This window comes from Centroberyx gerrardi, chromosome 16 (genome assembly GCF_048128805.1).
Source record: "Centroberyx gerrardi isolate f3 chromosome 16, fCenGer3.hap1.cur.20231027, whole genome shotgun sequence".
In the NCBI taxonomy this organism is placed as follows: domain Eukaryota; kingdom Metazoa; phylum Chordata; class Actinopteri; order Beryciformes; family Berycidae; genus Centroberyx; species Centroberyx gerrardi.
The window spans coordinates 6,021,892-6,049,834 of NC_136012.1; the positions used below are offsets into that span (position 1 = coordinate 6,021,892).

General features: G+C 40.6%; 3 protein-coding genes across 3 annotated transcripts; all 3 read left to right on the top strand.

Moving 5' to 3' along the window:
• The first annotated feature begins 425 nt into the window (after positions 1-425).
• Positions 426-15,704, top strand: LOC139923429 (plastin-3-like). Its single transcript, XM_071914221.2, has 16 exons — positions 426-543; positions 6,536-6,601; positions 7,281-7,432; positions 7,807-7,936; positions 8,272-8,404; positions 8,725-8,806; positions 9,445-9,610; positions 9,828-9,967; positions 10,110-10,205; positions 11,190-11,376; positions 11,977-12,055; positions 12,615-12,732; positions 12,840-12,973; positions 13,421-13,544; positions 13,737-13,861; positions 14,501-15,704. The coding sequence occupies exons 2-16, from the start codon at positions 6,544-6,546 to the stop codon at positions 14,631-14,633; spliced, it is 1,857 nt and encodes a 618-aa protein (XP_071770322.1). The 5' UTR covers positions 426-543; positions 6,536-6,543; the 3' UTR covers positions 14,634-15,704.
• Positions 15,705-18,176: 2,472 nt separating this feature from the next.
• On the top strand, positions 18,177-23,671 carry LOC139923430 (cyclic nucleotide-gated cation channel-like). Its single transcript, XM_071914223.2, has 10 exons — positions 18,177-18,265; positions 18,598-18,708; positions 18,838-19,029; positions 19,151-19,261; positions 19,991-20,097; positions 20,400-20,887; positions 22,009-22,287; positions 22,527-22,625; positions 22,835-23,212; positions 23,476-23,671. The coding sequence occupies exons 1-10, from the start codon at positions 18,177-18,179 to the stop codon at positions 23,659-23,661; spliced, it is 2,040 nt and encodes a 679-aa protein (XP_071770324.1). The 3' UTR covers positions 23,662-23,671.
• Positions 23,672-24,713: 1,042 nt separating this feature from the next.
• On the top strand, positions 24,714-27,822 carry LOC144542433 (uncharacterized). Its single transcript, XM_078289237.1, has 6 exons — positions 24,714-24,813; positions 25,275-25,360; positions 26,434-26,553; positions 26,651-26,753; positions 26,949-27,022; positions 27,148-27,822. The coding sequence occupies exons 2-6, from the start codon at positions 25,289-25,291 to the stop codon at positions 27,154-27,156; spliced, it is 378 nt and encodes a 125-aa protein (XP_078145363.1). The 5' UTR covers positions 24,714-24,813; positions 25,275-25,288; the 3' UTR covers positions 27,157-27,822.
• The last annotated feature ends 121 nt before the right edge of the window (positions 27,823-27,943 follow it).

The following is a 27,943-nucleotide window of genomic DNA, read 5'->3' on the forward strand; positions in this document are numbered from 1 at the left end:
AAATAGGCTACATGAGCAATTCTTCAAACTCTTTCCATTTTTCTGATGGATGTATTATTATTTTTTTTTTTTTACCTATTTGCTTCCACCTATGTGATGGAAACTCACCCAATTCACATTTTATTTGTTGACACATTTGAAAAGTTTATATCAAATTTTCTTGACACTTACGTGGAAACAATGTTACCTAGACTGACTTTGTTCCAGTTGCCAGACCGAATCCTTGACGGCAATAACGCCAGTCTCTTGCCTTAAAATGTTTATGTATTTCGATTTAATGACTCCAAGAGAGACATGAAAGAGGGAGTGAGAAATGGAGAGGTGGAGGAGGAGGGCTGAGGGAAGGAAAGAGACGGTCCTTTACTGTGCCGACGGGAGGAAGGCGGAGGAGGGTTGGTTCGGGAAGGAGTGGCGCGGAGGGGCGGAGCAGCCCTCCTTACCGGGCGGTGTCAACTGAAGAAAAGGGGACAGAGCAGCGGGGAGAGGCCGACACAGGGAATCGTTTGCCCCGGTGATTTACGGATTTGCACCAGCGGACTTCAGGTAAGAGGACAACGCGTTCGGGGCGTTTTCTCATGACACACAACGGGAAGTCTAGGGTTACATTTAGGCTACCAACGAACAAAAAACAGCATTTATAACTCACCGCGGCACATTTCTCATGTTAAAAAATGCATCTCGCATACACCTCAGCATATGTTTAGAGAGGTGTTACAAAAATAATACGAACAGTGGCCAAAAATGTTTTGTACATGTAAATGACATTCATTCAAAATGTGTTACATTTTCTTCCCATTCAAGACAAAATTTCCAATGAATGTCATCTGCACACGTACAAATACATTTTTGCCCATTTTGTATCTAAAAATATTGTGTATTAGCTATATGTGAAATGTATTTTTTTTCTTCTGCAGTAGCTGTTTAAAGAGGGAGAAACCACACAATATCTTATATGCTATTTATCAATGTATTCAACCACAAAAAGGGGGGGAAAAAAGGGATTTGTGTATGGAAATACATGTAGGACTAAGAATATCTCCATATGCGACCTGTCAAGGCAATCACCCTCTCCCATTTTAATTATCAGCAGGATTTCCTTTTCCTGTGTGCTTACAGCCTAATTAGAGATTATAGTGTATAATGCATGAATGGTTTTCACATAAATGTCCTAGTTAGGAGGCTGTTTTCCTGAATGAATTTGAGGAATGAATAATGCTGGAGTGTGATTGGCAGACAGTGCAGCACCAGCCCTCTGTCAGGAATGGAATGCATCGTCATTCTGGACACAGAGGTGTGTGTGAGGGTCTATCAGAGTCTATCCAACTATCTAACTAATGGATTACCAGTGGTTTGATTGGAGGCTGCCCAGAATCTAAATCTGGAGGATAGCATCAGACAGCAAAGTGTCACTGATTCAATGTTAGATCTGATTGAATGATGTAACAATGTTAGGCCAATGTTAGATCAATCAGCAAGAAAGATGCTGAATCAGTGTCAGGTGTCAGTGATACAATGTAATTCACAGTGATGAATTCATTCAGTGTCAGTCTGCTGTATGGCAGATTAACGATGATCCTTGTGCAAATAGTTGAGACAATGTAGACACACAGAACATTTGTATGGAGTAGTGTAAGTCAAACATATTTATATATATAATGGAGGACATTTTCTTAACTTTACATTAATAATTATCAAATGACATTCAGTAAAACATTTTATGGTTAATATTGCTGTGACACTGTTGACCTCTAATCGATGTACCCTTGACACAGATGCTACATTTTAACAGAAATCCATAAAGCAGAGCAAGGACAAACCTTCCAGTCTTTAAAATGTATTCTTCTGAGGTAGTGACATCTGGTGGTGCAGTTCAAATGATTTTTGGACAAACTTGTTTCTCTTGAGAGGTTTTTGATTGAGAGGCTTGCTGGCATCTCCATTTCTCTCTATTCAAGACTCCATGGCAATAGAGAACTGGAGTTAGGCAATGTGTCATCTGACCGTTGCCATCTTCTTCACGAGTCAGATGAAAATTTAGAAACAAACGATCAAGTGTTTTTGGGAACATCAGTGGCTCTTTGATTGCTGTCTGCCCGCCTGTCTGCTGTCTTGTCTGTCTGCCTGTGTGTGTGTGTGTGTGTGTGTGTGTCTTGTCTATCTGTCTGTCTGACCATTACATTTGCATTCCTGCTGTGATGCAGTGCGTTTTTATTTGCTGTGCTGTAGCACGGTCACATTGCTGGTGAGAGGTTATTCAAGAGATTCAAACAGGAGTCCTGATTGAAATGGGCTGAATGTTGATTCGGACAAAGAGGCGATTTGAATTGAAATGGACATTCAAGAGCGATGATTTGAGAAGGTTTACTATCCAAAATTTGTTTTGTCTGCAAATCTCTCTTCAAGGACACGGAGAGAAGACTGTGGCTGGATTCCACAACACAAAACATGAGGCATTTAACTGGCCGTCTAAACAGGGACAAATCAGGTTCTGTTGGGTTTCTCTCTGTTCCAACAGCTGTGAGAAGATCAGATCCGGGACACAAAGGCTACATTCACACTGCAAGTCTTAGTGCCCAATTCGGATTTATTGCTCAGATCAATTTTTTTGTTTGGCTGTTCACATTATTTTTTAAATGTGGCCAATATCAGATTCCAGTGTGAACTGGTCACGGTCCTGAACTGACCCGCATGCGCAAAAGAACAATAACAAAGACGTCACACGCAGCACGCTGTCGTACGGAAGTAAACATGGAGGCCACTGAAGTCAGCGTTTACGGTTTCATTTATAAGTTGATGTGCAGTGGAAGCCAGCGAATTCGTGAGCAGATGACAGTGAGGACGAGGATGAGGAGAAAGAGAGCCAAATTTTTAATTATGGCTTTTTGTGGAGCAATGGCTGCTACTTCTGTATGGAGGTGTGTGTGGATGCGGAGTCGGAGCCAGGAGTGGTGGGATCGTGACGTGAATGGCTTCACTGAAACAGATTTCATCCAAAATTTCACCATAAATACTTATGAGGTCTAAACACCTCACTGTCCCTCCACTGACTACCTCCATCGCAGCTGTCTTCCATGTTTGTATTCACCGAGTGACTCCCGCCAGCGCAGAATTGTGACGAATGTCGATCTAGAGTGACGTAAAAGTCGCATGAATTCCGATATGACTGTTCAGACTGAGGTCGCATTGCAAAAAATCAGACCTGTATCTGATTTAGGACCACATATGAAAGTGGCCCAAATCAGAATTGAAAAGATCAGATTCCATGTGATTTGTGCTGTTCACACTGTTATAAAAAAAAACAGATCTGAGTCACATATGAGCAAAAAAATCGGATTTGGGCCACTTCTGCCTGCAGTCTGAACGTAGCCTAAGAGTTGAAATCACATCTTCACTTGTCTTTCTGTTTAGATGCCAATATACTCTTGATTTATCTATCCATGTAATATTGTTTTCCTAGGCTGCTATTTCTATAATACTGATTCTCTGTGCATATAATACATCAAGCTGTCACATCTTCCTGTCCCAGCTAATAGCTCTCTGCTCTCTGCAGCAGAAAGCTCTACCTCAGGCTAAGATAGCCTATAGAGGCTAATCTCACTATCTAATGTTACTGGGTCTGTATTTCAAGGTTCATATATTCCATAATATTGACCGGCTTTATAATTGACAGAGGTGTGACCAAGTCAACTTTGCTCAAGTCCCAAGTCAGTCTCAAGTCTTGAGGCACACGTCTCAAGAATGTAGATTACAAGTCAAGTCCAAGTCAAGTCCATGTCATTAGTGTCAAGTCTCAAGTCTAAATGTAGAACAGCAAGTCAAGTCAAGAGTCCAGTGTCAATTTAATATCTTAAAGACGAGATGAAATGAAAAATGCCTTTTTAACCCTTTTAGATCACATCCCCGGTCATACTGTGCACCTATTTAACAATATATGCCAAAAAAAATACCAAAAATCAATTTAATTGTATTCTTATATCAAAATTCAATCATGTTTTCTTCCTGTAAAACAAAATATGCCGTGTGCTTACGTAAGCATGCCCGTAACTAATTTCAACCAATAATATCATGACATCCACCCATCAATCAATCTTCAACTTTTAGCGCACAGAGCTAAGAGGCTAAGATTCATTAGTTAGCTAGCTAGCAGCAGCATGGTACTTCGGTGTGTCTTCGGGTGTTATGACACACCCACTTTTCAACGTTCAAATCAAATTCCTCCCAACGTTATGTCCCGCCTGTCTTTCCTGTTTCACTCGGAAATACGTCACGATACGGAAGTTAGATACTCTCGAAATGCCGTTTCATCTCGACTTTAAAGAAAACTAAATATCTAGGACTTTTCAATGCAATATGGTTTTAATAGGATAAAAACTTGGTAAGAGCATCATGAGTTTGATTTCTAGAATCAGTTTCAACTTCAATAAATTCAATCATTCAATACAAATTCAGAAAACTGAATTTAAATTCAGTCGTCTGCTGGAACAAATCTCATCACTTTCAATCTAAGTCATTTACACAAACACAAGATCTCAAGTCAAGACTTTAGAAACCATGGCTCTGTATGCTAAGGCTAATATTTTCCATAATATTAGCTGTCTGTGTGTGTGATACATCCAACTACCGTATCTAATAAGCCTGTTGAACAGGGTTTGTTATATCAGCCCTGGGCTCTCAGCCTGTCAGCTACTGTAGATGTAAAGTGTAAGTAAACATGCAGGTTTAGAATGCAAATACAGCAGGCTTATCTACATATCAAAGCTCTGTATCTTATCTCACTTTACAATTGAGACAGCACTATATCTATTGTAATAGCTGTAATATAACATGGCTAGTATCTACATAAGCTGTAATAAGATCCTTCTATGCCTTCCATTACAGAACAGTGATATAATAAGGCAGTCCATATAAATCTATGTTATAAGCCTCTCTAGGCTAATATAACTATAATGCTGAATGGCTCTTTGTGTAATATATCAAGCTACTGTACCCTCTAGGCAGAGCTAACAGGGCTGTGCTGTCTGAGAGCTGCTGTAAAGCTCCAGGCTGACTGAACCATTTAATAGTGAACTGGGGAATGTGGAACATGCCAAGCTATCATATCTCATAGGCTCATAGGCCCATAACAGGCTTAGAGCCCTGGGCCGCCATATAACAAGTCTGTGTGTCTTTGATACACTGAGCTGTTTAATACCCACGGGCTTCCAAGGTTTTAGAATACATTTAACCCAGGTAACAAAGGTCCTAGAATGCAGTTAATGTTGGGTTCAAAGGTTCTAGAATGCGTTTAACGGAGGTAACAAAGGTCCTAGAATGCAGTTAATGTTGGGTTCAAAGGTTCTAGAATGCATTTAACAGAGGTAACAAAGGTACTAGAATGCATTTAACCCAGGTAACAAAGGTCCTAGAATGCATTTAATTCAGGGTTCAAAGGTTCTAGCATGCATTTAACCCAGGCAACAAAGGTCCTAGAATGCAGTTAATGTTGGGTTCAAAGGTTCTAGAATGCATTTAACAGAGGTAACAAAGGTACTAGAATGCATTTAATTCAGGGTTCAAAGGTTCTTGCATGCATTTAACCCAGGCAACAAAGGTCCTAGAATGTAGTTAATGTTGGGTTCAAAGGTTCTAGAATGCATTTAATTTAGGGTTCAAAGGTTCTAGAATGCATTTAATTTAGGGTTCAAAGGTTCTAGAATGCATTTAACGGAGGTAACAAAGGTCCTAGAATGCAGTTAATGTAGGGTTCAAAGGTTCTACAATGCGTTTAACGGAGGTAACAAAGGTCCTCGAATGCATTTAATTCAGGGTTCAATCCGTTTAACCCATGCTATAAAGGTTCTAGAATCCATTTAACCCATGATACAAAGGTTCTAGAATGCATTTAATTCAGGGTTCAAAGGTTCTACAATGTGTTTACTGTATAACCCATTTTAAAAAGGTTCTAGAATCCACTTAAAGTTGCTAAATGTAGTATTTTAACATCAATTGCCACATTAAGTTTGAGACATTAGTATACATTAGTATTACTGTAAACAAACAAGACCATCACTGGGAAGATTGTCAGCCTCTACCGGCCCATACACTGCATTTTACATTGGTCAGATTTGGTGGGAAATCTGCTCTGTTGCTTTACGGCACAAAGGGAGATTGCTTTACAGAACAAAACAGGAAAAGGAAAAGCTGTTCTTCCAGCGCAAGCCCAGCTGAAGCTTTCAGTTTCTTGCAATGGTGGAACAAGTGAAAGGCCGGTGGAAAAATCACTTCCAACATGTTTAACCTCTTCGGTAAAGACAAAGAAAAAACTTTAATTTTGAGAAACACTAGCATTAACAATACCACTGTTATGAGATAGAGGCTATCAATCATCTCAGCCATGATTTTATTTGTTTATTGTAATTTTACCAAGGTATCACAATTAATGTGTAAATGTGTTCATTGCAATAATTCCTGCAATCCATAGAAAACCTACTGGATGACAAAACTATCTTGTCTCTCATCACTAAAACTGTATTACCTCTGTCATACTGTCTTCTAGGTGTCAGTATGTCAGGACAGATGAGTGAAGAGGAGTTGGAGGTCAGGGAGGGCTTCGATAAATTTGGTGAGTAAAAGTGTGTGTGTGTGTGTGTGTGTGTGTGTTTGCGTGTTGATGTCTAGATTACAGATGCTTTTGAAGAATACAGGAGGCAAAGACTTGCTGATTTAGGGGGCGATCACACCGAGAAGCGTCGCTACAGGCGCAGCCGCGTCAAAAACGCCTTGGCAGACTGCGTCGGGCAAAACAGCTTGGTGCGTCTGTGGAGCAGGGCTGCGTGTGCGACCGGGTTAAAGACCGCTAATATCAGCTTTTCATCTGTGTTTGCCAGTGTCCCACCGTTCCCACCACATCAAACCGCATCAAAACAGGAAGGAAAGCCCGCCTTCTGCTTGATTTGATTGGCTGCCTGGCCCAAATGTGACATTGATGACCGGTGCGACTCCGCGCCTTGCGCTGAAAAGTTGAGAATATTTTAACTTTTATGCGCGCCTAAAAACCGCCAGAAAAACGCGACGCGCGTCGCAAGAGAAGAGCGCGCCCCAGGCGCGCCGTACCATAGGAAAACAATGGTTTTGGTGGCGACGCGTTTCTAGCGACGCTTCTCGGTGTGATCGCCCCCTTAGTCAGTTTAATCAGTGGTATACAGCAGCTGACAGACACATGTTCCTAGAGTTTGTGTGAATCTGCGTGTGTGACTGAAAGTGTGTAAATAACTAACCCCCCCCCCCCCCCCCCCCTCTAGATGTGGACAAAAATGGGCATATCACCTGCTCAGAGATCGGTAATCTCTTCTCTGAAGTGGGCATTTCCTTGCCTGGATACAAGATCAGAGAAATGATCCGAGAAGTGGACCTTGACGAAAACGGCACGATCACCTTTGACGAGTTCTTCAATGTAGGTAACACTAACTAACTAACTAATTAATTAATAAACTGACTGATTCACAACCTAATTAACTAACTATTTGACTGACTGATTAAATGACAGTCTGAATAACTGGCTGAATGACACTGAAAATTATAATCAGCTGATGACAAATCTACTGTCTGATACACTAACCAACTAGCTGACTAAGTAACTAACTGACAATCTAACAAACAAACAAGTGAAGTTATTGAGTAACTCAACCCGACTAACGACTTAACTACCTGACCATAAGAAATAGGCAACTAACTAATTGACTGACTAATGAATGTACTGGTCAACTATATCAGTCAAGTGTGTGTGTGTGTGTGTATGTGTGTGTGTGCGCGTGTGTGCATACCCAGATGTTCAAGCAATTGAAGGACAGCTGTGTGGCCCAGAGTTTCATGACGGCTCTCAACAAGAAGGAAGGCATCGTAGCCATCGGAGGCACCAGTGAGAACACCAATGAAGGAACTACGCATTCAATGTCTGGTTAGTAAAGCTAACTAACATCTCACATTATGAAGTAACCTTGTAGCTAACTAACCCACTAGCTAGTTGCACTGTAGGACATGTGATATGTATAGTCCACCGTATGTCTTTGGTCTCTTGTACTGCAGGTGAGGTCCTGTTGCCCTTGTACCATGTGTATCAGTGTGTACTGCACTACTGTTAGATGTCAATATGTCTCTGGACCAATGCCACCAAGACACATTCCTGGACATTTATTGTCCTTTGAGCATAAAGTAATTCAGATACTAGCTGAAATGAAGGAAAGACTACTGGCCATCAAGTGAAGGGACATAACACTCTTAACTGTATTTCAGAGCAGGAGCGCTTTGCCTTCGCCAACTGGATCAACTCTTCTCTGGAGAAGGATCCAGACTGCCAACACTTTCTGCCCATCGACCCCAACACTGAGGCTCTGTTTACTGCAGTGGGAGATGGCATATTGCTTTGGTAAGCCTTAAAGTATAACCTATTTTCCCATCTTTTTTCCATCATACCAATCGATTCTGATTCTGATTCAAAATCTCATCAATTGGTTCACTATAGAGCTACTTATGTCTTGCTTACCTGGGTGCGAGGTTCTCCAGTACAGTCCTAACGGGCCAATGGACACTTTTTCAACACACTGTAATGATCTGTAATTATCCATCCATAACTTTAACTAGATCTACTTTACTTTACTTTATCTTTACCCTTGATCCTTAACTCTAACCAGTTTTCAGTCCATTTAACTTCAGTGCGGAGTACTGAAGTGTTTTCTGTTTTTGCAGTAAAATCATCAACTTCTCCGTTCCCGACACCATCGATGAGAGAACCATCAACAAAAAGAAACTCACTCCTTTCACCACACAGGTGGGTTAGTTACTTAACTAGTTAATTCGATGTTTAGTGAGTTGGTTGTTTAGTTTGCCAGTTGATTGCCAGTTAGTGTCTGACATTGATGTAAACTTCTGATTCAGTGACTTGCTATCAAAATCTGTCAGTCAGTCAGTCAGACAGACAGACAGTCAGACAGACAGTCAGACAGTCAGACAGTCAGTCAGTCAGACAGTTAATTAGTTAGTTGACCTTCTAATCAATAAGCAGAATTGTTACAGTAATATCACAGGTTAACTTTTACACCATTTTATTCTGACATAAACCTTTATGACGTAAACTCATTGTATCAATCATAGTAAATAGTATCAAACTGATTTAAGTTATGTGTAGGTTGATGTTAGTTTGTTCAAGGAAAAATGCATAAATGAATGTTTTTCTGAAAATATAATTGATTGCTCATATTTGTGGTTTGATTTATGATGATCACTAATTGGAGGTCATAGTTTACCAACCTTTTTAATTACACATCACTGGTTAGTTGCCAGTAAATTACATTATACTTGGCTTTGAATTCAGCCTCTGTAATCAGTCGCCTTGTTGTGAAACTTGGAATGAATTCAGTGGGTCGGTGTTCTCCTGACTTGTGCGTGTCTAACTCTTCATCCCGACAGGAGAATCTGAACTTGGCTCTGAATTCGGCCTCGGCCATCGGCTGCCAAGTCGTGAATATCGGAGCTCAGGATCTGAGGGAAGGCAAACCTCACCTGGTGCTAGGACTCCTCTGGCAGATCATCAGGATAGGACTCTTCGCTGATATAGAGCTGAGCCGCAATGAAGGTATGCACACACACACACACACACACACACACACACATGATCATCAAGCTGGAACTGTTTGCTGATATAGAATTCTGTTGGAAGGAACAAAGATTTATACACTTCCATCTACATATGCACACACTCTGTCATACATGCACTCTTGCTCTCAATTTAGCTTGATTTACCAATCATTCCACCCCCCAAACCAGAGTCTTGGTTGTCTCCCTGTCTGCAGCTATAGCAGCGTTGCTAGAGGAAGGGGAGAGTGTGGAAGATTTGATGAAACTCAGTCCTGAGGAGCTGCTCCTGCGCTGGGTCAATTTCCATTTAAAGAAAGTTGGAATGAGCATAAAAAACTTTTCCGGGGATATTAAGGTAAGAAAACCCTACCGACAAAACTGGTGCCAGCAAGCAAATGTGGAACTATTTTGCTGATAGTGTAGCTTAACAACACTGTGTCTCTCTGTGTCTATCTGTATGTGTGTGTGTGTGTGTGTGTGTGTGTGTGTGCGCGCAGAACTCCGAGGCATATTTCAACCTGCTCCAGCAGATTGCTCCCGATGGCAGCCAAGAGGACGTTCCACGGATTGACGTTGATATGCACGGTCTAAATGTAAGCTGATTCATCTACACTTAAAGCTACGACTTACTATGACTTGCTGTGACTTCCCTGTGTTGCAGCCGCTAGCCTCACCTTGATAGCCACAACCCAGCTCACTGTTGGCCAGGCCCACAGCAGATGGTATATGTCCCAAAATGTGCCCAACATCATTGAAAAGCCAATTGCAGGCAAACGGGAGGATTAAGACCTGAACACACAGGGACACAGACAGAAACAGACTGATAATGTTATCACATGTTCTATTGTTATTTTAATGTGAAATAAGTTGCATTGGAGCTTTAATGTTTATGAATCAAGATGTCTGACATATCAGCAGTAATGTGAAATTTATATCTGAGTATATGAGGGGGAGATATAGAAATACAGAGAGAGAGACGGGGGCGGGGTTATTGGATTATTTCACTGCATTAATCTTCTAATGGTTTCTCCATTCAGCTGGCAGAGCAGTTCAGCAGCTCCACACAAACAGCAACAGTTTATACACACACACACAAACACACACACACACACAGTGGTATTGTGTGTGTGTATAGTGGAAGCTGACTTCCCGTTGACCTGCTTCCTGCTTCCTGTTGGGCTGTTTTAGGATAATGATATCAACCTGACTTTGAATCACAGGAGGACAGGGCTCTCTCTCTGTGTGTGTGTGTGTGTGTGTGTGTGTGTGTGTGTGTGCCCCAGTCTATTTCACACAATGGACAGAAGTTGTACACTGCAAAACTGCATCAAGTAGCATAGCTTCACCAAAAACATTAGCATTTTCTTTACAAAATAATAATAAATCTTATAAAAATCTGTTAGAGAATGTTGCATGCAGATGTAATCAGTTTTGTAAACTCACACTGACATATTTCTTCTCAGTAAAAATGTCCAGCTACAATGCGTCAAGTGGCATACCGTTGCCAAATATTAGCATTTTTATACAAACGCCTAAAATGTGTGTGTGTGTGTGTTTGTGTGTGTGTGTGTTACCAGGCCCAGGATCTCACGAAGAGAGCAGAGTATATGCTGGAGCAGGCCGACCGTCTCGGCTGCCGACAGTTTGTGACTGCGACCGATGTTGTCAGAGGAAACTCCAAACTCAACTTGGCCTTCGTGGCCACGCTCTTCAACAAGCACCCCGCTCTCACCAAGCCAGAGGACCAGGACTGGACTCTGGAAAGTAAGCATGGATGAGTAATCCCTCACACACATCGACACTCTCATGCTTGTGTCTGCATCTACAGGCCAGCGTAGGGTTCAGTGCACGTACAACCTGAATTGCAGTTTGAATTTACTTAGTGAATCGGTTGAATTGAAAGTGAATTGAACTGGCAGTGGCAGCTATTCCTATCATTATTGCTCTCTCCACCTACAAGTAAAAACTGGATTGAAGTTAGCTTGGTATTGGATATTGGTGGATATTTATTTTTCCACCTTAAATAACTTGTAAAAAAAACAAACATTATCATTATTGAAAGAATTTACAGCCACTGGTTTCAATATTTGAGAATATCCACAGAAACACTAATATCCAATTTCCAGTATCAAGCTAACTTTACTCCACAACCCACAGCTAAATGCAACAAATTCACGCCCCTTCTCTGGAAGTTGACAAAGGCATTCTGGGAAATGTAGTTACACTTCATCACAAAATAACTGTAAATATTGTGGAAAGTTTTGCCAAAGAAAAAAAAACGGGGTTCAGTTTATCAATTTCTGGTGATATTTCCCATTGACCAATAATTGTCCCCTCTCTCTCTCTCTCTCTCTCTCTCTCTAGGTGAGACCAGAGAGGAGAGAACGTTCAGGAACTGGATGAATTCTCTAGGGGTCAATCCATTTGTTTACCATATCTACGGGTCAGTGTCTGCCTGTCTGAATGACTGAATTCATTTAAAATGTTGACTGACTGACTGACTCAATAATAAACTGACTTACTGACTGCCCAACTCCACACTGCTGACTTACTCTACTGTTACATTTACTGTAGTTAGCCTCATATTTAACATTATTACTGCATATTGCCACGCTGGTAAACAGCTTATTCTTTAAATGCACGTGCTCTGTGATTCTTCCCAAATTACTGGACACCTAATTTACTCAATTTTTGAATTGGGTGATGTCAATGGTCATGGCAACAGTACTGATATGTTTTAATTAGTCTGGATCACAGCGTGATCCCAAGCTGAAAAAGTTGAAGAACCTACTTAAAGGAATACACCAAGTTTTTGGTAGATTGTCCCGTTAACCTTTAAGTAATGAGAACATAGACACCAAAATCATACGTGTCCCTGGTAGATCATTGGCTCCATGCTAACACTTTAGCATACACTATGTTGAGTGATAGTATGCTACAATAACATAATGTTTTTTTGTTTCTTCCTATGTGTGTGTGTGTGTGTGTGTGTGTGTATGCAGTGACCTGCAGGATGCCCTGGTGATTCTCCAGCTTTATGACAGGATTAAGGTGCCAGTGGACTGGAATAACAGAGTCAACCGCCCTCCATACAAGGCAATAGGAGGGCATTTAAAAAAGGTAACTATGTAAACACACATATAAAGGTACATATATACCTTTCTCTATCGCTCTCTCATTCTCAACAACTGGGCTTGTGTGTGTGTGTGTGTGTGTGTGTGTCACAGATGGAAAACTGTAACTATGCTGTGGAGCTGGGTAAGACATCAGCTGGTTTTTCCCTGGTGGGAATCGGAGGTCAGGACCTCTACGATGGAAATGCAACTCTAACCCTGGCGCTGGTCTGGCAGCTGATGAGGAGGTAATAATGACTTACAGGTGCTATGTGTATCATTTTAACATCAGTAAATCATTGCCACATTCATTTTGAGACATTAGTATAATTAGCGTAAACAAGTGAGAACATTGGCAGCCACTACCAGCCTCTACACTGCATTTTACATTGTCAGCCACCAGGTAGGATTTGGCGGGAAATCTGCTGGATTGCTTTACGGCACAAAACAGGAAGAGGGTGCTTTATCCTTGATCCTTTATCTCTGTTTGCAGAGCAAACAGAGATAAAGCTTTCAGAGTTTCTGGTAATGGCAGATGGTGGAAGGAGTGAAAGGAAGATGGAAAAATCACTTCCAGCATGTTTATCCTCTTCCGTAAAGCAACTCGCTGGCTGCACCCTAATCTTCATATCTGAAAACATAATAGGACAAAAACTGCCGATATTCTCACATGTATTCTTCGCATTTGTGTGCAGGTACACTTTAAATGTTCTGGAAGACCTTGGAGATGGAGAGGCTGCAGGAGACGAGCTGATCATTAACTGGGTCAACAAGATTTTGGCTGAGGCTGGCAAGACTTCATCCATCAAAAGCTTTAAGGTCAGTTTGTTTTACCGAACTACAACTCAAACATCCTGCATGCAGTATTATTGTAGGAAGAGAATGATATTATATTGTGGATTATACTATTATTATGCTAAGTGGGTCAGTTAGTTAGGTGGACCTGGTTTATATATTGCAGTGTGGATGCATGTGTGATGTGTGTGTGTATCTGTGTGTCCCTCTGTTCAGGACAAGGAGATCGGCACCAGTCTTCCAGTTCTGGACCTGATTGACGCCATGCAGCCAGAGAGCGTGAACTTTGACCTGGTTAAAACAGGCAGTCTGTCAGAAGAGGACAAGCTGGACAATGCCAAGTAATCACCTGTCTCGCTGAGTGTGTGTGTGTATAATAATGATGTACGGAGGTGCATCAGACTCAAAAACATCTGAGAATACGTAGAATAGATCTGAACTTGACTTAAAAAGCAATTCTGAACATCTGTGGATTCAACATTAAAACACATTTTTGCAGATATTTTCTGTGTCTACAAATTCCAATACAGTTGAAAACTATCCTACATGTCCTCAGATGTTTTGAGTATAGTCTACCTTGATAAAGATGAAGACTGAATAATATAGGATATAATATATGGCATAATAATTTTTTTTTTTTTTCAAATTTTGCAATTTAGCTTAGTTCATTCAGGTGTAATAAGGGGCTGAATACTAGCACTTTTTAACTTTATTGTATATGTTTTTTTTAATATTCCTAGAATATGCTTTGCTTGTTAGAGAGAATAGAGGATTTCAGGTAAAATACCAACCCGCCCAATCAATTAATCAGTTAATAGATAGATAGATAGAGACAGAGAGAGAGAGAGAGAGAGAGAGAGAGAGAGAGAGATAGACAAGTAAAAACAGAAATAAATACATATATACATAACACATTATGAGGGCCATAGGTCTAATTTGTTGCCATGGTGACCCTGACTGTGACTCCGCCCCCCCACCAGGTACGCCGTTTCCATGGCGAGGAAGATCGGCGCCAAAGTCTTCGCGCTGCCTGAGGATCTGGTAGAGGTCAACCCCAAGATGGTGATGACCATCTTCGCCTGCCTGATGGGGAGAGGCATGAAGAGGGTGTAGAGGACGCGCGTGCATGCACACACACACACACACACACACACACACACTGACCGTCTTCGCCTGTTCGACGTGGGTTTCCTCCCACAGTCCAAAGACATGCAAGTCAGGTGAATTGGACACTCTAAACTGCCCATAGGTGTGAATGCGAGTGTGTCTATCTGTAAAGTGGGTAAAGTCAATGAATGAATGAAAGACTGGGCAACATTTAAAGGCAATGCGTGTCGCCGATATCGGCAACAAGTATGACCAACATTTTTTGTATTCTTGATTACATGTTCGTTTAGACAGGTTTTGTTACTATTTCTCAGAAGCAAATATTCAAGGATGTGATTTTTCTGGTCTTGATATTTCAGGGGTTTGCATTTATTTCTTATGAGACTTTACCGCTGTCTCGCCTTTATCCTGCTGTTTGTTTCCCCCGATCACAGTTTCCCATGTGTCGTTGCCTTAAGACGAGCATTTAATGTACTTAAGCCATAATATTCTGTACTTGATACCTGTTGACCTTAGCCATTTTATGACCAAAACTGTGCTAGATTATAGGCAGGTTATTTTTTCACACTCTAAAGTGATGTTGCCTTGGTGCTGCAGTCAAATGACATCCAGGCTGCAGGTTAGAGGTTCGTTGCTGCTGCTGTTAACATTCCACAGTCTTAAAATTCCTTTTCCTTTATTCCAAATGCTTCCCAGTAAAGCAGCTGCTCCGGGAATGCGATGGTTTCTTTTTACTAGTGACAGAATACTGACATTTTTCTCTTCCAAATCAGCAGTTACTCTCCAATATTGCAGGTTGTCGTCATAATATTGGAGGGTAACTGTTGATTTTGACGAGGGTTGTTTCCAATCCAATAAAACCCTTGCATTCTTTTTTTTTTTTAAATATGAGGGGCCGCAAATGCTACTCATCATCGCAATTTTACAACAGTAATCTGCCGAATCGAAGCGCTGTCATTGTGGCAAATTGTGTCCCATGTGTCAAAAAATGCTTTAAATGCTATAGCAATACTTCCAAATGTTAGTGTGTACAATTACACAATTGAATTGTGTTAAATAAAGGCATTTTCCATATAATTTGTTTATTTGTTGTTTTTTAATAATTTTCTATAGCTGCTCTACACCTGTAGTGTGTCCATGAGCCAGATTTCATCATTTGAGAAAATCTACTATAATATTATAAATAATATACTAGAATATTTTTTAAGGGTTAAAAACTATAACATTATGTAAAACAACTCTATTTTTACTATGTGCATCATTAAAATCACATTCGACTTTTAAAGTATTTAATTTATATATATATAAATTGTCCTGGTACTGCTGTAATCAGAACCATTGTATGTTTTAAGTGTTATCTTATGCACAATTTGATTGTACAGTGAAGTTGTCAGGCTGTGCATTAGTCTACTTGTCATGTATTAAGGACATTTCCCCCATGGTCATGTCCTCATGCAGCAGCAAAACACTGAGGACAACACAAAGACACACTGCCAGGGAATATGAATTTTGTCCTCAACGAGTTTGTCTATGGCCACGGACACTGATGTGACATCATGCCAACACTATGGATAGTTCTAGTTCTATCAGTGTTTCCACCATTATAGCAAAATAATTCATTGAGATTATTACAGTGTATAACAATTGAATTGTCTGACATAAAGCTAAAATCATACTGCTATAACACTTAAGGTAATTTACTGTAAGACATACTTCAACCCAAATGCATTTCCACAAATTTTATTATTTTCTTGGTGGAATAAAGCTTTTTTTTTTTTAAGTCTACATTGAAACGTAAATCTTTATTGCAAAGTATTAGACATGCATTTAAAATCAGTAAGAGAGACCTGTATTGTTGTTTTATTGTATTATGAATTCATTGATTGAGCATTGCCAACTTATAACTTAGTATTTTAAAACCTTCATTCATTCAGTGTTTACAGGTGCGATAAGTACGATTTTTACTTAGAATTTTATTTTAGTTTTTTATTTAACCTTTATTTTACCAGGTAAATCTCATTGTGATTAGGAATCTCATATCCAAGAGAGACCTGGCCAAAAACAGGCTGATAAAAGTCATAGATTACTTAATGCCCCTTTAACATTTTAATGAAAAGAAATTGTTTGGTGACATACATTTTTGGTATGGTCATACAGGTGGAAAAAAATGAGCGAAGTCATGCATTTTTCAATAAAATATGTGAAAAACACTCTGAGCTCACACTGTATCTATGTGTCTGTGTGTGTGTGTGTGTGTGTGTGTGTGTGTGTGTGTGCGTGCATTCATTCTCAGGTATTTATTCCTCGGTTGCAAATGACAAATTATAGTTTTAATGTTTCAATTTTGATTCAAATCCATTTCCTGCATTGAACTGAATTGAAAATAAATCGAGGTGTGAGCAGGTGTGTGCTTAGAAACACACTTCCCACTCGGTAATCAGAGCTGATTACGATGTTTGCCGTCACACACTCACTCACACACACACACACACACACACACACACACACACACACACGCTTGCAGCTTAGAGGCCACTTCAAACAAGGTTCTTGAATTCAGATGAGCTTGCTGGTACAAAAGGAGTGCAGCTCAAGGGGAGGACACACACACACACACACACACACACACACGATTTGCAATTTAAAAGGTGGTTTTGTCGAGTGCCATGTGATCATTCCTTTTATCTGTCTCTTGTCCATCCATCCATCCCTTCATTTGTGTGTGTTCATCTGTCCTTCTCTTACTGTAATCAGTCTGCTGTGGATCTAACTAAATACAGAGACAGACAGACAGACAGATAGATAGATAGATAGATAGATAGATAGATAGAAGTGAAATGAATTGAAATAGATTGACGTGCTGAACTTTGGGACAACAGGAAAATTATCAGGTTTGTTGATTTCTAGAATGTTTTTACGTCTCCATCTCTCTGTCATTCTCTCATATCATCTATTGCCATGGCAACCATACAGCTTGTTGCTATGTCATCTGGTTTCCGTAGTGATGTCTCAACGCTGACCTCGTATTAGATGACCTCCCTTTTCTCTGTGTGTGTGTGTGTCAGTTGCTGTGTGCATGTGTGCTGGTTAGTGGGTTGGTGTGTGTATGTGTGTGTGTCAGTCTGCATGTGTGAGGATCTCACTCCGTGTTTGCATGTGTGTTTCTCTATTTCTCTGTGTGTGTGATGCCTTGTGTTTTATTGTGTTTGTGTGTGTGTGTGTCTGTCTGCATTAGTGTGTATTGTGACCATGTGTGTGTATGTATATGAGTTTGGTGTTTTGGTTTGCAAGTGTGTGGGTGGTGTGTATGTGTGTGTGTGAGAGGGACAGAGAAAATGTGTGTGTGTGGTGATTGCGTGAATTTACTGTGTGTATATTTGATGTTTTGGTGTGTTTGAGAGATAATGTGTGTTTTCTCTGTGTGTGTGTGTGTGTCTATGTTCAGTTTCATAGATCAACTGATATCGTCTCTAGTTGTCTGTCTGTACTGATTAAATTGAAAATGAATTGAAGCTTGCCTTGGTGTGTGTGTGTGTGTGTGTGTGTAGTATGACAGGTCAGGCGGTGGATTCGCACAGACTGTCTGTGAAAACGTGGACAGAAGAGGAGAGTGACCGAGCTGACAGCATACTTAGCAGGTACCACACACACACACACACACACACACACACACCAAAACAAATTTCATGATTTTATGTGTATTGGTAGTATCTGTATATGTGTGTGTGGGGCACATCAATGTGTTCAGATATATACTAATAGTCTCAGTATAGTGCTATACTATATGCAATATACTGTATATACTTGTGCAATCAAATAATATGATAAACAACTTGTGAGAATGAGAATTATAGCTTTATCATTCATAAATGTGATGATAGTTTAGTTGAAGCTTTTGATAAATCACAGAAAATCTGAGAAAATTGATTGAATTGTGTGTGTGTGTGTGTGTGTGTGTGTGTGTGTGTAGAGGCCAGTCGATGTGTGATGACACCTGTTCAGAGCTACAGAGAATGGCGGCCATTGACAGAAGAGACCTTAACTCCCAGAATTCCTTTCGTGGGCGAGGTGCTCTGTCCAGGTATGACTGCTGGGCAATGACCTGATCCACAGATTGACTATCTATCTATCCATCTATCCATCTATCTATCTATCTATCTATCTGATATGTTGGGCAGATTCCAGGTCTGAATGTGTTCTCTGTCTCCAGGTTAGTTAGTATGGTGATGACGCTGAGAGAATGGGCCCATAAGAGTTTGGCTGAAGAGGCAGAGCGACCGGATTCCTTCTTGGAGCGTTTCCGAGGCCCCGCCCCCGTGGACCTACAGGCCCCGCCCAGCAGGTTTAGCCACACCCACACCGACTCTGACACAGATACTGAAGGCAGACGCGCCAGACGCACGTAAGAGAAGAAAACACACATAAGAAGCAGACACATTAAAACACTGACTGACATTTGTATACATCTCTCTGTCTTTGTCTGCTTCTTTCTCTCTCCCTCTCTCTCTCTCTCTCTCTCTCAGGAGGAGGAGGTGTAATGTGTTGGTCTTGTCCCCATCTGATGATGCCTACTACTACTGGCTGATGGTGATTGGTGCTGCTGTTCTGTATAACTGGACCCTCCTAGTCGTCAGGTCAGGAATCACATATCATTACTACTACTACTACTACTACTACTGCTACTGATGTTTCTACTACTACTACTACTACTACTGCTACTGATGTTTCTACTACTACTACTACTACTACTGCTACTGATGTTACTACTACTACTTCTTCTACTACAACTACTACTAATACTGATGTTACTACTACTACTCCTACTACTACTAATACTGATGTTACTACTACTACTACTACTGCTACTGATGTTACTACTACTACTTCTTCTACTACAACTACTACTAATACTGATGTTACTACTACTACTCCTACTACTACTAATACTGATGTTACTACTACTACTACTACTACTACTGATGTTACTACTACTACTTTGTCTACTACAACTACTACTAATACTGATGTTACTACTACTACTACTACTACTACTACTGATGTTACTACTACTACTTTGTCTACTACAACTACTACTAATACTGATGTTACTACTACTACTACTACTACTACTACTGATGTTACTACTACTACTTTGTCTACTACAACTACTACTAATACTGATGTTACTACTACTACTACTACCCCTACTACTACCGATGTTACTATACTACTACTATTACTGCTACTACTACTAATACTGATGTTACTACTACTACTACTACTACTACCAATGTTACTACTACTACTACTACTACTACTGCTACTACTACCAGTACTGAGGGAATGCCTATCTGTGTGTGTAGGGCCTGTTTTGATGAGCTCCAGATGAAGGGTGTGTTGGTGTGGCTGGTACTGGACTATCTCTGTGATGGAGTCTATATCCTGGATATGGCTGTTCGTCTGCGCACAGGTAATAAAATAAAATAACTGAAATGAAACTTCCTGTCCTGAAATCTCCTGGACAGGCGAGATATTCCTACATGGGAAGTCTTCATAAGAAACTCTCTATTATCTGGAAATTATGAAGTGGAACTCATGTTCTGATAGTATGTGTGAGAATGGTTGATTATGTGACTGTATCTGCACATATATTTGCTTGCTACAGATTTCTTGGATCAGGGTGTAATCAAATACATTTGTCATCTGAGAGAGATTTCTTGTGCAACTTGATAACTAAAGTTTATCATTATTATGTTTATACTGTGTGTTAAGGTTTCTTGGATCAGGGCTTGATGGTGAAAGATGTGCGTCGCCTGAGAGAAACCTACTTTCGCAAAGTCCAGTCTAAACTTGACATCTGCTCCATCCTTCCCACCGACCTCCTGTACCTCACCGTGGGACTCGCCTACACTCCTCTTCTTCGATTCAACCGGCTGCTTCGCCTGCAACGTCTCTTTGAGTTCTTTGAGCGTACAGAAACCCGAACGGGCTACCCCAACGCTTTCCGCATCTGTAAACTGGTTCTGTACATCCTGGTGATCATCCACTGGAACGCCTGCGTTTACTACAGCTTCTCCAAGGTCCTGGGACTCGGCTCGGATTCCTGGGTTTATCCCAACGCTTCTGATCCGGAGTTTAGCTCTCTGGCCAGAAGTTATATATACTGCCTGTACTGGTCCACTCTGACACTGACTACCATCGGAGAGACACCGCCTCCTGTTAGAGATGAAGAGTATCTGTTCTTGGTATTTGACTTCCTGGTAAGTTCATAGCAATTATGTAACCTTAGCTTTGCTGATGTCTTACCTTGACCGATATATAACCTTAATTCCACTAACAACCTCCTGTCTCTGACACTTAGGTACGTTCACATGAGCATTTGTGATATCCCAGGTATTTCAATGAAACCTATGCGTTCACGAATTATATGGATTGATGGAATGCAGTGCGTGAAAATATCGCAACCCAGTCTGTCAAAAAAGAAAAAGTAAAAGTAGTTGAACTTTTGACGGAGCGCAGGTAAGCGTCATCTGCTAATGGACTTCATCAGCCAATGAAATTTGTACAGACTGCTTCAAAAGGTTTCGAAACCCACCCCCACAATGCAACACAACCTAGCTGGTTTCAACGCAGACTTGTTTGTGAATGTGACGCATGCCAAATGTCCCATGTGAACCCCACCTTACCCTGCATTCAAATTCAGGTTGTACTTTTCTCCGAGTCGGGAATACATCACAACTCTGCCATCCAAGTAGTTCGCATTCACATACTTTATGGTTGGAAAATTGGAGAACGTTTCCTCAACCATTTACACACATTGCCAGCCTTCTAGACTAACGTTTGCAATGGAGCTAGCAATAGCCTAGCTAGCAAGCAATCTTCGGCTATTTCAGGGGATTATGAATGTAAATACCACAGGAAATTTAATGTTGTTGTAGCACTAAGTTATCAAGGAATATACATGTCTTTTAAATATGTACTTGTGGTTCATTTTCGGCTTTATTGTATGAAATTTATTACATTCAAGTACGACTCTGTGTTCTGTTCAGCCATGTTGGAACGAGCGATTACGTTACAACCCAGCTAATTTGTGCCGCATCTACAATCCCGATTTCTCCGACTTGATCATCCGACATAATAAGATGTTCATGTGGCACTTTCTGGTCGGAAACTCGTTCAGACTGTAAATCCGACACCACTTGAATGCAGTTATCCTAACCTTAGGTATAATAGCCTTATACCTTGTGGCTCCCAATGAATCCAATGTATCAAGAATGTATCTAAAATGCACCAAAAACCCTGTCAAGAGTCATTAGTCATCAGCCAATTGCACTTACCTATTTTTGAATTACTAGCCATGATACTGACATATCTATTTTAGGTTGGTGTCCTGATTTTTGCCTCTATCGTGGGGAATGTTGGAGCCATGATCTCCAACATGAACGCTACGAGAGCAGCCTTCCAGAGCCGCGTGGACGCGCTGAAGCACTACATGCACTTCAGACACGTCAGCAAGGAGCTGGAGCAGCGCGTCATTCGCTGGTTCGACTACCTCTGGAGCAATCAGAAGGCTGTGGACGAACAGGAGGTGTTGAAGAGCCTGCCCAATAAGCTGAGAGCGGAGATTGCTATTAATGTTCACCTGGACACACTGAAGAAGGTAAAAACCCAAACACAACATGACCCCTTAAAGTCCATTTCTAAACCCTTAAATCCCATGATGGTCGCTCATATTTTAACACATTTTAACACTAAAACATTTCTAAATGTGTTCTTCAGCTTCCACAAAATGGCTTATTGCAATTAGCTATAAGGAGAAGATATTACCATCAATTGCTACCCCATCTTCTAACCCTGACCATTACCTGTGTGTGTGTGTGTGTGTGTGTATGTGCACAGGTGCGTATATTCCAAGACTGTGAAGCAGGCCTGCTGGTAGAGTTGGTGTTGAAACTTCGACCGCAAGTCTTCAGTCCTGGAGACTACATCTGTCGAAAAGTCAGTATTACTTTTACTACTACTGCTGATAAAATGATAGTACATTACTACTGTTAGTACTACTACTACTACAACTAGCGTAAATGCATCCATTGTTAGACAGCTAGCGGCTAGACATTCATTATCTAACAGACCTTCTGCAGTTTTTCCCATCGATCAAACATAATGACTTTCCCGTCCTATGTATTCTCCAACCTTTTGTTTCCTAGGGAGACGTGGGTAAGGAGATGTACATCATTAAAGATGGCCGCCTGGCGGTGGTGGGGGAGGATGGCGCCAGCCAGTTAGCCGTTCTGACCGCTGGAAGCTGCTTTGGAGAAATCAGCATCCTGAACATCAGCGGCAGCAAGATGGGGAACAGACGCACGGCTAACATCCGTAGTCTGGGCTACTCGGACCTCTTCTGCCTTTCCAAACAAGACCTGATGGAGGCGCTGCAGGAGTTCCCCCACGCCAGGGCCCAGCTGGAGCAGAGGGGGCGGGACATCCTGCAGAAGGAGGGGCTTCTAGAGGAAGTGAATGTGTCTGCAGGGGAGGAGCTTGAGGAGAAGGTGGAGAGGTTGGAATCCAGTCTGGACCGGCTACAGGTAAATAGTACTACTAATGCCACTAACCAATACTACTACTACAACTACAACTACAACTACTAATACTACTACTACTACTACTGCTATTGCTATTGCTATTGCTATTGCTATTGCTGCTACTACTACTACTACTACTACTACTGCTATTTCAAAAATAATAACAAATTTTGGAATTGGAAGTTTTACACTGTTAACAATGTAATGTGAGAAAATGTTTAACTCTGTCCAGATATTAATACTAATAATAATAATGTTGCCTTCAGACCTGTCTGGCCCGTTTGCAGAGCGAGTTCAACTCCTCCCAGCTTCGACTGAAACAGCGAATCACGGCCCTGGAACACAACATCACCACGGCAACCACGGGCAGCGGCTTCCTGTCCGACGCCGATGGCAACGAGAGTGTCTCCGGGGGCGACGGCATACGCAGCGAAATCAACATCCGGCTCTGATTGGCTGATTGATTATGGAAGTAGCATGCAGCATTTTCATTGTTGCAAAATTACTTAGTGTGCTACTTTCATTCATTCAAAAAAGTGAAAGAAAAGCACATGGCTTATCAGTTTTTGCTCTTGCTGTTCTCCATTTGCCAGTGCCTGTCTTAATGTATGTTCTTTCCATCTATTTTAAAGATATTTTCATGTATTTCATATTTTATATATTTTTATCTTTTATATCTTAAATCTCTCTTATATCTTTTTTCTCCCGTTTCTACCCTCTTAAAATTTTACACTTTTTTTGTTTCAACTTTTTATTGAGGAATATACAGTAAAAAACAAAAAAATACATTCCTGGTATCCGAGACTTTTAACAATTTTCACAACAATTTACAATTTTCATAGCATTTATCCTAAGCATAGAAGGAAAAACAGAGAAATACCCTACTGTTCTCCTCATAAAATTTTATACTTTTTTTAAAGGAGAACAAGCAGTTTACTCCCCCTGGTATATATTGTGACAGTTTATTGTTCGTATGTGTTCTCTAAAGCTGTTCTCTGTAATTTGAGACCTCTGTGTTGACTATGCCTTAGAAACCATAACAAACCCGGTAAAACCAGTTAAACAATTACAATTTCTGCCATGGATCACCGATGTTTTTCTTCAGCAGGTTGGGTTCTTTTTAAACTAGCCTGAGAAAAAACTGAAAACTTTTTAGAAAAGCCTTCTGAACTTGTTTGTATTGTGTCTTGAAAAGTTTTTACTCCTACGTTTAGAACTTTGAGATCTAGGCTATTGTTAAATGGAAATCATTTTACTCTAACAATTATTATGTTTATTGTTAATAATAAATATTGTGTTAACCCTAAAGCTGAACATTCCTTGTGAGTTTGATAACCCTGCCATATAGTTTTGTAGAACACAGTACTACTACTACTGCCATTGTTACTACTAGTACACATTGTGTGTAATCCTGAATGGCCATGTGCATGTTTGTTTGTGTGTGTGTGTGTGTGTGTGTGTGTGTGTGTGTGTGTGTGTGATAACTGCAATCCGCATGCTTTGTAGCCATGTCAACTAGTGACTTGGGACCAAAGTCCAACATCACATGACTGGAAGAATTCAGGAAGTGTTTTTTAAGAAACTGGGGAAAACAGGAAGATCAGGTAGAAACACTCTGTCTGGTTCTCTCTACCTTTCTCTCTCTGTTGCTCTCTCTTTTACTCTTCCATGTCACTGCTTGTTTTTTCTCTTTTCCTTTCCCCCTATGTCTTTCTCCCTGTCTTTATCTGTCTCCTCTCTTCCCTCCTCTCCTCTATCTCCCTCTGTCTCAGCCTTTTCATTGACAGTAGGCTGACTTTCTGTCATTGTATAGAGCTGGATTTACATCAGCATTGCTTTCCTTTATTCGCAATAGGTTTTCCATGCTACACCTGTAATGTTAAGGTCAGATTCAGGTCATGCAGGGTTTACAAATTAGACTTTTTGTCTCTATTCCTGTGGAAATACAGTATTAGACCCATAACCTTCGTTTTTATCAGTGGTCTTATTTTAGTGTGTCTGTGTGCATGCTTATGTGTGGGTGTGTGTTTGTGCACATATTCACATGCATGTGTGTGTCTGCAAGTGTAAGTTTCAGAGATGGAGATTAGCAGTGTGTTGCTGTGCATGGTGTTAGTAGCCAGTGTGACACCAGTGTCTGCTGCGGCACAGGTAAGCCCTGCTTTTATGTTACTATTCAGTTGTTCTTTTAATAATTTTTTAAGGCAGTTCAGCCTATTATTCATTAGTATCCCAGGACCAGGAGACCCCATGTTGCACTTATTTAAGCAGGAAAGAGAGAATTACAGGGTTCGGATTCAAGAAGTAGCTCATGTCACTTTTTCTTCAATGAATGATATGCCCTCTCCACTCACTTTAATTGCTCTCAAAAATCCCATCAACCTCTCTCCTTAGCTCTATTTTCTAGCCATTTGGTCTTACATGATCACTCTGTGGTCACAGGAATATCAGGGCACTGCAGCTCTGACCTTTGACCTCCTTACTGTTGGTTACTTATAATGTTGGTGAGTTTAAGCTTGCCCTACTGTTGCAGTCACTGTAAGTCACTCTGGATAAGAGCATCAGCTAAATGTCCTACATGTAAAATGTTACACAAAATTAGTTTTCTGCAGAATGCTATACCTCCAACTTTGCCATTTTCACAATATACAGAACAATGCACCGACATTTGGAGTGCAAGCAAACAAGTCAACTATTTAATTATAATACGATACGCTCTGTTTTAAAAAAGAAATACACATCATACACCGGATGAACACACAATCACATTGCACATAAAACACATAATCACACTACACTCAATTACACATAAGCATCAGAATAGCACATCCTGGGATACCCCCATATTGCACTGAGCCCTTATATTGTACCCTCCACCCTAAAAAATGATGTTTATTGTTTAGGGAAGGTCAGAGAGCTGTTCTTTCAAGGATATCTTGCCTTGTGTAAGGTAAAGATGTTGGTAAACCAAAGCCTTTACGCAAAAAATACACAAATGAACACATTGTCAGAATATAGAGTCCATCTATGGTGTTTTACAGCACCTCTTACTGGCTACTCCAGGCATCTGTGTAGGTCTCTATCTGAATCCCTACCAGCTCCAGGACTGCTGTTCTGTAGCTGAACCTGACCTCTGACCTCCCTGGATATATAGTTATTATTGTGTATCTATATCTGTATAGTGCATATATATGTGTAAATATATATCTTTATGCATATCCTAGCCTGGTGTCATAGAGAGCCTCCTGTTGGCCACCCAGCAGCGTCCCTGGCTGTGGGGCCTCTATGTCTTCATTGTTGGACTTCCCATCATCCTCTTCGTCAGCCTCATGTGGCCTGACAAGGTACTGTAGGTGTGTGTGTGTGTGTTTGTGGTTTGGTCTAGTACAAATATAGGGAATCTGATTGTGTGTGTGTGTGTGTGTGTGTGTGTGTGTCTAGAGGTTTGGACCCCCTGATCAGCAGTACTATTACAAGAAGTCTGATGATGCTCAACCAGACGACCCTCAGTTCTCACAACTGGCACAAACACTGGAAAACAATGGTAACATTATATTATTATTATTATTATTATTATTATTATTATTATTATCAACAGTAATACTAGTAGTAGCAGTAGTGGTAGTTTCAGTAGTAGTTTACTAGTAGTAGTGGTGGTAATAATAGTAGTTGCAGGAGCTGTAGTAGTGTTATTTATATTGTCAGTATTCTATTCTATTCTATTCTATTCTGTGTGTAGGGAGGGCTGACAGATCTGTGGCCAGGAGGAGAGACACTCCAGGCAACCTGAGGAAGTCTGATTTAGACCTGAAGGTAAGATTCACAATGCAATTATCTTAACTCATTCAATATTCTGGACGGAACCATTTGGAGCTATTGGGACAATGCCGATTTCAATGTTTGTTTGTGTGTGTGTGTGTGTGTGTGTGTGTGTGTAGGGTCGATGATCGGCGCAGCAACCAGGAAAAAGGGAAAGCTGCATTGGTTCAGAACAACCTCCTTGACAACAGTTGCCATGGAAAAAAGTTCTCTCAATGCAACCAACTATTCTGCACAGTACAGTACGAGTCCACAAGAGGGCGGTGTGCTGTCACAACTTTGACCAACCAGACCGCATGGCTGAAACCACTGCTGAGACTACTGTGTGTAATACACAAACATCTGAGGACTGACTCATGTATTTTCAATGCAAATTAAATATTCTGCAGTATTGGTCCATTAAACCGTATCTGAGTGAGCAATTTCTTGACAATAAATAACATATATAAGCTAAAAAAATTTTTTTTTCAAATATTCCTAAATGTTCCCATCAGATTTATTTCACCTGTCCTTGACCCCAGGGGCTTCATGTCATAATGTTCTCTATAATGTAGAACTAAATTCAGTAGTGAAACACCTGCTATCAGTGATTCAAATTAAAACTTAACTGCATTATAAGGGGAGTTGTAATCAAGAGTCCCTACTTCACACCTATTCACAATGTGCATCTAAAAGTGGGAGTATTTGTTGTGTTCTTCTATCTTTCTATTTTACTTGATTTGATTCTTTTAATGCAATGCATCTTGCTTGTTCTTTTATATGAATTTTATCTTTTTATCTGTCTTTTATCTGCCTTTTATTGATGTAAAGCACTTTGAGCTGCATGTTGTGTATGAAAGGTGCTATACAAATAAAGGTTATTATTATTATTATTATTCCCAGTGAGGGGCATTGGAGAATAATTACACTAATACA

What these genes read in the sequence shown, in the direction of transcription:
- LOC139923429 (XM_071914221.2), top strand. Translation starts at nt 6,544, where the DNA reads ATGTCAGGACAGATGAGTGAAGAGGAGTTGGAGGTCAGGGAGGGCTTC. An exon ending in AACTACGCATTCAATGTCTG is followed by an intron (nt 7,937 to 8,271) that starts GTTAGTAAAGCT and finishes ACTGTATTTCAG; the next exon opens with AGCAGGAGCGCTTTGCCTTC. An exon ending in CATCCATCAAAAGCTTTAAG is followed by an intron (nt 13,545 to 13,736) that starts GTCAGTTTGTTT and finishes CCCTCTGTTCAG; the next exon opens with GACAAGGAGATCGGCACCAG.
- LOC139923430 (XM_071914223.2), top strand. Translation starts at nt 18,177, where the DNA reads ATGACAGGTCAGGCGGTGGATTCGCACAGACTGTCTGTGAAAACGTGG. An exon ending in GCTGACAGCATACTTAGCAG is followed by an intron (nt 18,266 to 18,597) that starts GTACCACACACA and finishes GTGTGTGTGTAG; the next exon opens with AGGCCAGTCGATGTGTGATG. An exon ending in GGCAGACGCGCCAGACGCAC is followed by an intron (nt 19,030 to 19,150) that starts GTAAGAGAAGAA and finishes TCTCTCTCTCAG; the next exon opens with GAGGAGGAGGTGTAATGTGT.
- LOC144542433 (XM_078289237.1), top strand. Translation starts at nt 25,289, where the DNA reads ATGGAGATTAGCAGTGTGTTGCTGTGCATGGTGTTAGTAGCCAGTGTG. An exon ending in CAGTGTCTGCTGCGGCACAG is followed by an intron (nt 25,361 to 26,433) that starts GTAAGCCCTGCT and finishes TGCATATCCTAG; the next exon opens with CCTGGTGTCATAGAGAGCCT. An exon ending in GCCTCATGTGGCCTGACAAG is followed by an intron (nt 26,554 to 26,650) that starts GTACTGTAGGTG and finishes GTGTGTGTCTAG; the next exon opens with AGGTTTGGACCCCCTGATCA.